Source organism: Colossoma macropomum, unplaced genomic scaffold (assembly GCF_904425465.1).
Source record: "Colossoma macropomum unplaced genomic scaffold, Colossoma_macropomum, whole genome shotgun sequence".
In the NCBI taxonomy this organism is placed as follows: Eukaryota; Metazoa; Chordata; class Actinopteri; order Characiformes; family Serrasalmidae; genus Colossoma; species Colossoma macropomum.
The window spans coordinates 4,830,601-4,843,383 of record NW_023494785.1 but is presented as its reverse complement, the minus strand read 5'-3'; the positions used below and the strand labels follow the sequence as shown (position 1 = coordinate 4,843,383).

Below are 12,783 nucleotides of genomic sequence, written 5' to 3'. Positions count from 1 at the left end.
CTGATAAAGTGGACAGGGATTATAAACTTAGTGTTGATTGGATGTTATTGTGCTGTTTGTTGTAATGCTGGCCTAAAATTACCCTGCATGCCTGATTAACATTTTGAACTGATATTTTACCAACAAAAGATCTTCATCATTTTATCCTTCTAAGCAGTACGAGCTACATGCCGTCGCTGTTTTAACAAAACTTAGTACATCTAAAATGGTAATTTTAGGGGAAAGAATAAAATATCTGAAATTTAATGGATGCTAATGTAGTGAGATTGTGTTCCAAATAATTTTGGATTATTCTATTGGACCATTCATCAAGATATAACAACTGATGTTTTGAAGTGATGTAAAAATTAAAGTTAAGAGTTTTTTCATGACTGGGACATTTAGCTGCTGTGTTTTTCCTGTCTTTCTGTGCAGATGTCGGATTTGTCATCCCGAATCGTTTCGTTGTGGGATATGCACTGGACTACAATGAGTACTTCAGAGACCTCAACGTAAGACCTATGAGCTCTATAATGAGTGTGCAGGTCAGGTTTGGAGCTGTTAGTGTGGATTAGAGAGAACATACCAACCAGCTAATAACTCAGCCATCAGCTCAGCCACCCAGCTTTCCATAGGCAAATACACACAGCTCCACCTTTTACAGGCTGAATGAAATGGCAATTTCAATATACAAATGACCTGCTTTCATTGGGTGGTTTGGTTAGTGCATGTAGTTTCACTAGAGAGAGAGAGAGAGAGAGAGAGAGAGAGAGAGAGAGAGAGAGAGAGAGAGAGAGAGAGAGAGAGGGGTGAGCCATTTCAGTTTTTGCTTCTTTAGTTTAGAACTAACAAGCTCACCTAAACTCAGCTCACTCAAGCCTCTAGGTCTTAATTCAAGCTGTGCATGCAAGTCGATGTGGTTTAGTCAAAACAAAAAAAGCTTCTCTTTATATCTGATAGAAGGTGCAGCTGTTTAGCATAACCAGAATCACTTCCTTCCTTAGCACAATATGGTATTGTTCCATGTGAGACGACCAAAGACAGGACCATATTTTCTGCATGAATGAGCCTCAACCGTATATCGCTGCTGTCGGAACAGTAATATGTTTTTTCCTTCTCCTGTAAAGTTACCATTCTGGAAATACACCGATCAGGCGTAACATTATGACCACCTCCTTGTTTCTACGCTCATTGTCCATTTTATCAGCTCCACTTACTATATAGGAGCACTTTGTAGTTCTACAGTTACAGACTGTAGTCCATCTGTTTCTCTGATACTTTGTTAGCCCCCTTTTACCCTGTTCTTCAGTGGTCAGGACCCCCATGGACCCTCATAGAGCAGGTACTGTTTGGGTGGTGGATCATTCTCAGCACTGCAGTAACACTGACGTGGTGGTGGTGTGTTAGTTAGGTCTGAGTGGATCAGACACAGCGGTGCTGCTGGAGTTTTTAAACACCTCAGTGTCACTGCTGGACTGAGAATAGTCCACCAACCAAAAATATCCAGCCAACAGCGTCATGTGGGCAGCGTCCTGTGACCACTGATGAAGGACTAGAGGATGACCAACACAAACTGTGCAGCAGCAGATGAGCTATCGTCTCTGACTTTACATCTACAAGGTGGACTGACAAGATAGAATTGTCTAATAGAGTGGACAGTGAGTGGACGCAGTGTTTAAAACTCCAGCAGCACTGCTGTGTCTGATCCACTCATACCAGCACAACACACACTAACACACCACCACCACGTCAGTGTTACTACAGTGCTGAGAATGATCCACCACCCAAATAGTACCTGCTCTGTGAGGGTCCCTGGGGGTCCAGACCACTGAAGAACAGGGTAAAAGGGGGCTAACAAAGTATCAGAGAAACAGATGGACTACAGTCTGTAACTGTAGAACTACAAAGTGCACCTATATAGTAAGTGGAGCTGATAAAATGGACAATGAGTGTAGAAACAAGGAGGTGGTCATAATGTTATGCCTGATCAGTGTGTATATATGTGTATATATATATATATATATATATATATATATATATATATATATTATGCATTTCAGCCTCTAAGGGGATTAAAGGTGACTTCCCTGAACTCAGGTCCACTCACCTCAGTGGCTGCGAAAGACTTGATCAATCTAGTATTGTCATAATGTTACGCCTGATCGGTGTATGAGGTTTTGCTCCAACAGCAGTGATATGTTAGAACCTGAAAATACACAAGAAATGTATCAGTTGGATGCTGAACCCACCAGTGAATGTTTTGCAAAATGGAACACAACTTCTACCCGTCTTTAACTCCCAGTAAGAAAGCCTTAGGTATTACTGAGCTACCACTACATACCTGCGAAGTGACGTTTTACAACATGCCTCCCAGAGTTTGAGAGCAGGAGGAAATTTAAAATGGGCAGTGGTGCTCATGGACCATGATTAAAATACCCTGCATTAAAAAAATAAGCTTTTTATTTTTACATTTAAAAATAGCCCAGGAATTTTGTTTTGGACAAAAAGCGAGCATAAACTAATAATCATTATAATTGATTCTAACATTACTTCCTCAGACTGATGCATCTTGGTGAATTTTTACAGCCTCACTGATAACATGTGTCCCCCTCATTCTGATTCACCCTCTGCCTGTGTTAATGTATGCTGTGTGATTTTCTCTGCTGAAGAACGTCAGAGCGTCTAAATGTTGACTCTCTCTCACATTTGTAGAGCGTTAGATGAAGGAAGGGAGTCAGCAACTCAAAGAAACATGTTTTGAGGCTGTATTAGTTTTGTTGTATATTATCATTTATGAAATGATTTAAACATTCACTGTCCACTTTATTAGAAACCTCTCTTGAGGATATTTTGGGACCACCAACAACACTGCTATGTCTTATACACTCGTACGAGCACCACACACACTACCTGGTCAGAGTCACTGCTGTGCTGAGAATGATCCCCCACCCAAATACTATCTGAACAACAGTGGTCATGCGGTCAGAAACTGACCAATGATGAATGGAGGAAAGGAGAACTGATAAACTGTGCAGCTGGGATACAGTCTTCAAGACAGGAGGAGCTCATAAAGTCAATAAGAGGAAGAATAAGATAGGTGTTTCTAATAAAGTGGCCAGTGAGTTGAAGTACAAAGTTGGTGTTTCTAATAAAGCGGCCAGTGAGTGGATGTACAACGTAGGTGTTTTTAATAAAGTGGTCAGTGAGTGAAAGAATAAGATAGGTGTTTCTAATAAAGTGGCCAGTGAGTGGATGTAAAAGGTAGGGGTTTCTAATAAAGTGGCCAGTGAGTAGAAGTACAAGGTAGGTATTTCTAATAGAGTGGCCAGTGAGTGGACATAAAGGGTGAGTGTTTCTAATAAAGCGGCCAGTGAGTGGACATAAAAGGTGGGTGTTTCTAATAAAGTGGCCAGTGAGTGGACATAAAAGGTAGGTGTTTCTAATAAAGTGGCCAGTGAGTGATTTTCCTTTGGCACCTCATCTGTTTTGAGACGACAGTGTGTGGCAGTCTAGATGTTAATTTCATTCTCATATCATTGTAGAATCAGCTACAGCTCTGTCCATCATTCTGGACACATCTAACTTTTTCTATTATTCCTTTTACAACTGCTAATTATGTGAAACCTGTGAAGCTGAAAGTGATAGAAAAATTTCATACAAGTAAATTGGCTGTATATTACAGAAAACACTGGGCCTCATTCACCAACCGTTCTTAAGAAATTTCCTCTTAAACCCTCTTACGCAGTTTTCACGAAGATTCTGACTCTCTCCAATGATTTCTTACCTGGGATTTGTTCTCAGGTAAGAACAGAATCTCCACACTCAAGAGCACAAAGGTGAGAACAGTTCTGCGGTTTAAGAACACATCATGAATCTGACACAGACTTTTTCTTAAGATCACGTTTAAGAACAATCTTAGGAAGATGTTGGTGAACGAGGCCCAGTGTTTCCGTGCTTCTGAACTGTGTACACATACATTCTCAGGCAGGGTGTCAGATGTCAGTAAGACGTATTAAAGCAGAAGAGTTTCTCTTTAGCAGTTGTGTGTCAGGCTGAGTGTGTTTTCTTTCTGGGCAGCATATCTGTGTGATCAGTGAGACGGGGAAGCTGAAGTATAAAGTCTAAAGGAGTCGAGCTGACTGGATCTGGTCTTCTCTGACTCGAAGTGGACATTTCTGCGATACCAGCGGTCAGCCTTCAGACTAATATGAAGCATCTGCATCAAGGTTTTATCTCGATATTAATAACCCTAATTCAAACAGCAAATTATAATGTCATTTTTTGCACTCAGTGTTTTGATAAACTACATTAATGATATGCTTTGAAAATATCTTACATGTATTTCTTCTTAACTTAATGTCCTGCGTAACTGCTGTCCACCACAACGGACTATGAATATCTCCGTTGATACTGTTTGTTTTTATATCACCTCAATTAGCTTTCATAAAATAAAAGTGTTAAATAAAGCACATCACTGCAATTCATTGATTTAACTCATCAACATTTCTCTGTGAGGCCTTTATCGGGATGACTGTGTCCGCAACCCTAGGCCAGAACTTTTTTCAAGAAACCAGCATTAAAGGGCCAATATCACGGTCAAATTTCCTCAGTTTTTTTTTTAACATAAGAGGGTTTGTTGTAGTTGTTGTTGTAGTTTCAAAACATGGCGTCCACTTTCCAGGCCGTACTGTCCATAAATAGAATATATGCTACCAAAACAGGCTGTTCTGAATTCACTGTTTTGTGATGTCATGAAAACCAACACATTTGCATCTATCCCCCTATTTAGCCCACAGCAGTTCAGCTCCACCCACTCGTACTGAAGATATAAGGAGTGTTTCAGCCTGGCCTGCTTTTTGAATGAGGCACAATGCAGGACAGCCAATCAGAACAGAGATCAGTTTTAAAGGGACAGTAACCAATGGCCAGTGAAAAGTTGGTGTTTCTGATTAAGCAGCCAGTGAGTAGAAGTACAAGGTAGGCGTTTCTAATAAAGTGACCAGTGAGTAGAAGTACAAAGTAGGTGTTTCTAATAAAGCGGCCAGTGAGTGGAAGTACAAAGTAGGCGTTTCTAATAAAGTGGCCAGTGAGTGGAAGTACAAAGTAGGTGTTTCAAATAAAGCGACCAATGAGTGGATGTAAAAGGTGGGTGTTTCTAATAAAGTGGCCAGTGAGTGGACGTACAATGTAGGTGTTTCTAATAAAGCGACCAATGAGTGGATGTAAAAGGTGGGTGTTTCTGATAAAGTGGCCAGTGAGTGGACATAAAAGGTAGGTGTTTCTCATATCATTGTAGAATCATCCACAGCTCTGTGGAGTGGACATGCAATGTAGGTGTTTCTAATAAAGTGGCCAGTGAGTGGACATAAAAGGTGGGTGTTTCTAACATTTAGAATGTTCTCCTCCATTCACAGTGTTCTAGAATGTTCTTCCCTATTCACACTGATCTAGAATGTCCTCCTCTGTTTATTTGAGCCATAATTTTCTTTTAGCTGGTGTTTTTAAAGCCAGGCCTCCAGAATGATGGTGTTTGATGCTGGGACATCTGATTTTTTAACTGTGGGTTCCTCATTGTCTCTAAATTTGCTGCCCATGCACTTTAAGTGGACTGATGTGAATGAAAGCGTGTATCTGGCACCCAGCCTGCTAGAGAGAGAACAGCAGGTCAGGGCATAGAACAGGACGTACCTTCGTAACAGGGAACGCTGAAGAATAAATGATGTTGAAATTCTTGTGCGTTAGACAAAGTGGAGGAGCCTCTGTTTGGCATTCTTCTCGAAGCGGATAACCTTAAATTACTCTGATTTATTCTTCTCTCTATTGAAAATGTTTCTGAACCAGGTTCTGCCCTGAGTTCTGTCCTGCGGTTGAGCAAAGCGAAAAGGCACAAGGCTGTGATTTAGTGCCCGTCTGTCCCTGCTTATCTGAGAAATCAAATGGGGTGATGAGCTTTGGTGGAAATTTACTGCCCTAACATGGGGGCTGTGAGATAAAGAGATAAGTACAGTCCGGGCAGATGCTCCTTTCAAAATCCTCCAAAAACTCTTTTCAATCTTCCGCTCGTCTGCTTTAGCTCGGCCGTATTAGGCTCAATCCGCTTCCCTTCAGCCTCTCGCCCAACGTAATGAGGAGCAAACAAGCACTGCTGAAGTCTTAAGGAAGATTTAAGAAGCCCATGCTAAGGAACAGCCAGAGGACTCTCGGTGTCTGTCACGCATACAAGGTCCGTGGCTTTTCAGTTCAGTTCTGTGGTTCCTATGCACCGCTAATTGGTGTTTTTCTGGTTCTAGCACACGTTTTACACTCAGTCAGGTAATCATGAAGCCATTTTCCATTAAATGCAGGAGAAGCACAGTTGGGGGTGACGGAACTGCCTATCCAGGGTCCCTAGGTGGAGGGGGCCCTCAAGGTTCTTGTATTTTCCATAGTGTTCTCCCCTGTTCACTCTGATCTAGAATGTTCTCCCCGCTTTTACATTGATCTAAAATGTTCTCATTCATGTTCAGAGCTTTCTAGAATGTTCTCATGCATTCATGTTCAGAGCTTTCTAGAATGCTGTTAAGCATTCACACTGTTCTAAAATGTTCTCCCCTATTCACAGTGTTCTAGAACGTTCTCCCCATTCAACCTGTTCTGGAATGTTCTCCTCACTCACGCTCAGAGCTTTCTAGAATGTTATCATTCATTCATGTTCAGAACTTTCTAGAATGCTGTTCTGCATTCACACTGATCTAGAATCTTCTCCTTGTGTTTTAGAATGTTCTCCTCATTCGCCCTCAGAGTTCGCTAGTATGTTCTCCTTCGTTCACTCTGTTGAAGAATGTCCTCCCTCATTGATAATGTTCTAAAATGTTCTCCCCTATTCACAGTGTTCTGGAATGTTCTCTCAGAGCCCTCATGTTAGGGCAGTACATTTCCATCAAAGCTCATTGTGCCCATCACACTAAATCACAGCCTCGTGCCTTTTTGCTTTGCTCTGTTTGATCTCCTTTTTTTACACTGTTCTAAAATGTTCTCCTCATTCACACTGTTCTAGAATGTTCTCCTCATTCATGTTCAGAGCTTTCTAGAATGCTGTTCAGCATTCACACTGTTCTAAAATGTTCTCCCCTATTCACAGTGTTCTCAAACGTCCCCATTCACCATTTTAGAATGTTCTCCTCACTGATGCTCAGAGCTTTCTAGAATGTTATCACTCATTCATGTTCAGAACTTTCTAGAATGCTGTTCTGCATTCACACTGATCTAGAATGTTCTCCTTCATTCACATTGTTTTAGAATGTTCTCCTAATTCGTACTCAGACCTTTCTAAATGTTCTCCTTCAAGCTATTTTCCATGAAATGCAGGAGCAGCACATTTGGTGGGAATAATGTAACCGACTATCCAGGGTCTTTAGCTAGAGGGGGCCCACAAGGTTCCTGGACCTTTGTGTGCACCAGTGGCAAACCATGACTATCAGAGCCAGGCCTTGAGTTTGGCCCATAAATGTCCAAATTTGGTCAAAAACAAGGTAAAAAAAAAAAACACCTCTACATGGGATTATAGTAATGTGTTAGCACTAAGCTAATGTCCATTCATGTGAACATTTTTTGGCCATTCTGGATTAAACATAGATACTTTAAACCATGTTTTGTTTGAAGCATGTAGACATATTCACATGTATTTTACCCTGTAGCAGTTTCACAGTGACTCCATAGAGCTGCTTCCCCTCTTTTCCTTTGGTCATTGGTCATTGCATTTTTGCTGAGGGCGCCAAAATCATTAAATCCACCCCTGGAGTTGTCTCATCAGGGACGTTCCACAAATTTCTGAGCTCTGTTCAACGCCCCCATTGCTGACACAGGTGTTCAATTGCATGCATCTCCACAGAAAAGCATTGACCAGTAGAATGAGATGCTGTGGAGGAGCTGCACATGAACCTAAGGTCACCATAAACAATGCCAAGCATCAGCTAGAGGGGCATAAACCCCTCAGCATTGGGCTGTGGAGCAGTGGAGCTGTGCTCTCTGAAGTGATGGAGCTCCATCCAGTACCTTTGGGATGAGTTGTGTTGATCCAGAACTTACCATCCAACATCAGTACCTGACCTCACTAATGCTCAATCAGATCCTCACAGCAATGTTCCAACATCTAGTGTAAAGCCTTCTCAGAGGAGTAGAGGCTGTTACAGCAGCAAAGGAGGACAAACTCACTATCTGGAAGAAACGTTGGAGAGGCAGGTGTCTACAAATTGCTGATCCTATAGTGCGTTCCTCAAGACCTTCTAGGTCTTCAGAGAAGGCCTAATTATTTCTGTGAAATAAAAAATTACATGTCTGTACTTTTTAGGTCACTTTTGTTTAATATAATCATAACTGTTGTGTATTGTGGTAATACATTGATTTCACTATTAAGCTTTGGTTGGAAACAAAAGGATGAAGTTCTTGAAAAGCTCAATGAAAAATCATCCAATTAGGATTTCTTTCGACCTTGGTATCTGGGTACATGTGGCCAAGTGTGGTAGATGCAAAGCACCTCAGGAACTTTGCTTGCAACTCACCCTTTTGCTCACTCTAACAATCCACTTGCATAATGAAGGAGAAAGTCAGAGGAAAATAAATGAAAAAAAACAGGAGTCTCCAAAACTGAAAGTTCAAGAAATGATTGAAAGCTACAGAGAAAACGGGCCTCCTAACAACCAGCTGGAAGACCTGGTAGACACCAAAACTGCCCCCATCAGATAAACAGCACTTAAAGCTTTCATCTTTGAGAGAGAGGAGAAAATCAAGCTGCTTCAGATCAATGAAAAATGATCCAAATAGGATTTTTTTCAACCTTGGTATCTGGGTACATGCAGCCAAGTGTGCTCTCCCATTGGTTAGGGCTTCAGGAGCCGGACTGAAGGCCTTAAACATTAGAATAACTACCAAAGTAACTAGGAACTAACAGTAAAATCAACCGAACTAACCACATAACAGGGAACGGTGAACCACGTTGACCCATGGTGAACCATGTTTTCATTTCCAATGGGTGGGACCAACTTTGTGAGAAGAACATCACCTTCTAGGCCTTCTAAAAGTTCTAGATACCTCACTGACTGTGAGTACATGAAGTAGCCTGACCAATGCATTTCAGAGGGGGTGTCTGGATACTTTTGGGAAAACATGCAAGCATGGAGTGCAGATTGATACGGGAGTACATTTTCACATAAAGCTGATGTAATTCTTTTCTAACATTTGAGGATGGGGGCGTTGAACAGATCTCAGAAATTTGTGGACGCCCCTGATTAGACAACTCCAGGGGTGGATTTAATGATTTTGGGGCCCTCAGCAAAGACAGGAATGTGACCCTTCGTGACTCGGAATTCACACCTACTTTAATACGGTATTCTGTAATGTGATTTCATCACGTACCAAGAAAGAGTGTTTACTGCCCAGCCTGGACTGGAGGGCTGCATCGACAGCACTGAAAATAATCACCAACAACAACAGTTTGCTGTGTGGTGCATTAGTCAGGCACCTACCATTACAAGGTTTAAAAGGCAGCTGGAAACCTTTTTATTTAGTGTAGGATTTTATTGGCTGTTTTTTTATTACACATTACCCTTATTAGTTTTATTAATTGCTCAGAAGTGTTTCATTTTTTATTCCTATTTCTTTTCTTTAAAGCTTCTTTTTGCTTTTCTTTTTTTTACTTTCATTGAACAATGTCCTTTCACCGTTCTCTATATTTAGACCACTGTTTTGTTAGAAGCGAAGCACCTCATTAATTTTGCTTGCAACTCACCCTTTTGCTCACTCTAACAATCCACACTCTATTAATCCACTTGCATAAAGAAGGAGAAAGTGAGAGGAAAATAAGTGGAAAAAACAGGAGTTTCCAAAACTGAAGTTCAAGAAATGATTGAAAGCTACAGAGAAAATGGGGCTCCTAACAACCACCTGGAAGACCTGGTAGACACCAAAACTGCCCCCATCAGATAAACAGCACTTAAAGCTTTCATCTTTAAGAGAAAGGAGAAAATCAAGCTGCTTCAGATCTGAAAACATCCACAGGTGTTTCTGTCCATCCTTCCACTGTGAGAAGACGACTCAGCGCTGTGGGTCTGAAAGGATGTGTAGCTGTCAAGAAGAACCTCACTGAGAAAAGGAGACGGACACACCAAACAAAGAAGCTGAACGATGGACTGACCACCCCAGAGTCCAGACCTCAACACCACTGAATGTGTTTGATTACTTCAGAAAATGATCAACCAGCTTCTAAGACTGAACTTAGGAGGTGTGTCTGCAGATTCTTTGAGGAACTGAAAGTGAGTCTCCTGAAAAGAAGGGAAGCTGGAATAAAGGTAAAAAATAGACACATTAAATTATATTTAGTCGTGCAGGTTTCTGTTAAATATATGTTTTCTGCTTTTTTCATGACTCACTTGTTCTTAATGGCTGTTTTGTCAGGAGATTAAATAACTGAAACGGTGGTCTCTGTCTTTCACACAGTGCTGTATATTTAATATGTATTTTCATGCAGTCTTTTGCTTCTGGAGGCCCTGGCCAGTTGCCTGGGGTACTTCTGTCCCTGGACGTCTCCAGTGTGTTTGAGCATGAAAACACAAAAGTTTGCATTCAAGGCTTAGTGTAGGTGAGCTGTGAGCTTGGCCAACAGAACTGGCCAGCGCTGCAGGTGTGGTGTGAAGTACAGAGTGAAGACTGTTTGGTAGAGAGTTAAGAGTGTCTCAGAAAAACACTTACACACACATACACACACAACAGTTTCCATGACTCAGCCTGGGTGTGAGTATGGCACAAACACTAGAACCCACCATCTGCCATGGGTTACAGCACCTCACGACCAGAAAATGCAGCACTGCTGCCATGAATATGCAGTTAAAGTCCCAATCAGGAGCTGCTGAAACAGTGCATGGCTGCCCATCACTGGCCCCTGGTGCTCTCAGTGGGTGTTGTGTTGGCAGTCGAAATTCTGCTAGAGCACTAATGGAAACTGGCCTTTCAGCCACGGCAACTCCTCAGTGGAGCTTTAAAAGTCTAATTTACACAGTTTCCCCCCCTCTCGCTCTAAATGTAGATCGGTCAAGACGTGTTTAGTGTCCGAATTTCACCTCTTTAGTTTTGTACTGGAGCTATGAGAGTAATGTGGCTAACAAGTAATGGAAGCTAATGCCTCAACGCACGAGCATAGAGTCAGTGATCTCAAACAGACTTGATTATACTGTATAAACATGGACAAAAATGAACTGCATAACTAAAAACAGTAGCAGTCTTTCAAACATTTAATGTCTTAAGAGACAAAAATGTGAAAATTCGTTTTTTATGCTTAAATATCGCTGCTCTCAGATCAAAAGTTAAAAAGTAAGCCAATGGAACCAGACATTTTTCCACGTCATTTTGGGCCGTTTCTTCTGGTCCGTTCGTCCTGAAATTTACAGACTATATAAAGGACAACAGGCACTTCCAAATTTTTCAAAAACTTAAAAATGACAAAATTGGAGATTTTGCAGTATTAATTATGCTAAACAGTACAGTAACACTCCATTACAATAATATAATAATCATGAAGCATTCATTTAATACAAACCCAATTCCAAAAAAGTCAGGACTGTATGTGAAATGCAAATGGAGACAGAAACAGTGATTTGTAAATCCACGCTGACCTGTATTTAACTAAAACAGTATTAAGACAAGATATTTAATGTTTTATCCACCAATATTGTTAGATGTACGAAAAACGTTTTAAACAAGGTGATGCAGTCATGCTTGGGTATAAAAGGAGCATCCAGAAATGGCCTAGTTCTTTATGAGTGAACGTGTCAAGGCCAAAAATGCATCAACAAATAGTTCAGCTGTTTAAAAACAACGTTCCTCACCAAATGTTTGCAAGGATTTGGGGGATTTCACCCTCCATGGTGCATAATATCATCAAAACATTCAGGGAATTCTGAGAAATATTTGTGCGTAAAGGGCCTTCAACCCCTCAGACAGCAGTGTATTAAAAACTGTATGCTTCTATAATGAATATCACCACATGGGCTCAGGAATATTTAAAAAAAAAACTGTTGTCAGTAAACACTGTTCGCTACAGCATCCACAAATGAAAGTTAAGTCTGTACTATTCACAGTAGAAGTAATATATCAACAACAGAGTCCAGAAACACTGCCGACTTCTCTGGGCTCGAGCTCATCTGACATGGACTGAGGATTCTGACGAGTCAACCTTTAAGATTATGGAAATAATGGATGTTGTGTCCTCTGAGTCAAAAGAGTGAAGGACCATCTAAATGTTACCAGCATAAAGTTCAAAAGCCAACGTCTTTCATGGTGTTGGGGGGATTAGTAGGTAACGTGCACATCTTTGAAAGCACCATTAATGCTGAAAGACATTTTGGAGAAACATATGCAGCCTTTTAGACGTCGTCTTTTTCAGGGACGTACATGCTTATTTCAACGTGTCAATGGCAAGAAACATTCGGCATGTGTTACAACAGCATAGCTGCGTAATCAGGGAGTGAGGGGGGTGGACTGAACTGCTTGTCTCATAGTGAAAACATATGGTGCATTATGAAGTGCAAAATATGACAGCGAAGGCTCTACATGGTTGCGCAGCTAAAGTTTTCTATAACAGAAGAAAAAAAAAATCCACTTTCACAAAAGGAGCAGTTTGTGTCTTCAGTCTCCAAAGTGCTGTTAAAATAAATGGTAATGTAACACAGCGGTAAACGAGCTCCTGCCTAACTTTTTTGGAATGTGTTGCAGAACACTTGGACTGAGTGTGTATTTACAAAAACACAACAAAAATCATATAATAAAACCTAC

The 12,783-nt window shown here is 41.0% G+C and overlaps 1 protein-coding gene across 1 annotated transcript in view; it reads left to right on the top strand.

Moving 5' to 3' along the window:
• prtfdc1a (phosphoribosyl transferase domain containing 1a) overlaps window positions 1–4,377 on the top strand; it is a 39,366-nt gene extending 34,989 nt beyond the window's left edge. Inside the window, exons 8-9 of the mRNA XM_036581713.1 lie at window positions 415–491; window positions 4,057–4,377. Of these exons, the coding sequence (XP_036437606.1) occupies window positions 415–491; window positions 4,057–4,104 (125 nt within the window). The 3' untranslated portion in view covers window positions 4,105–4,377. The remainder of the gene's footprint in view (window positions 1–414; window positions 492–4,056) is intronic.
• The last annotated feature ends 8,406 nt before the right edge of the window (window positions 4,378–12,783 follow it).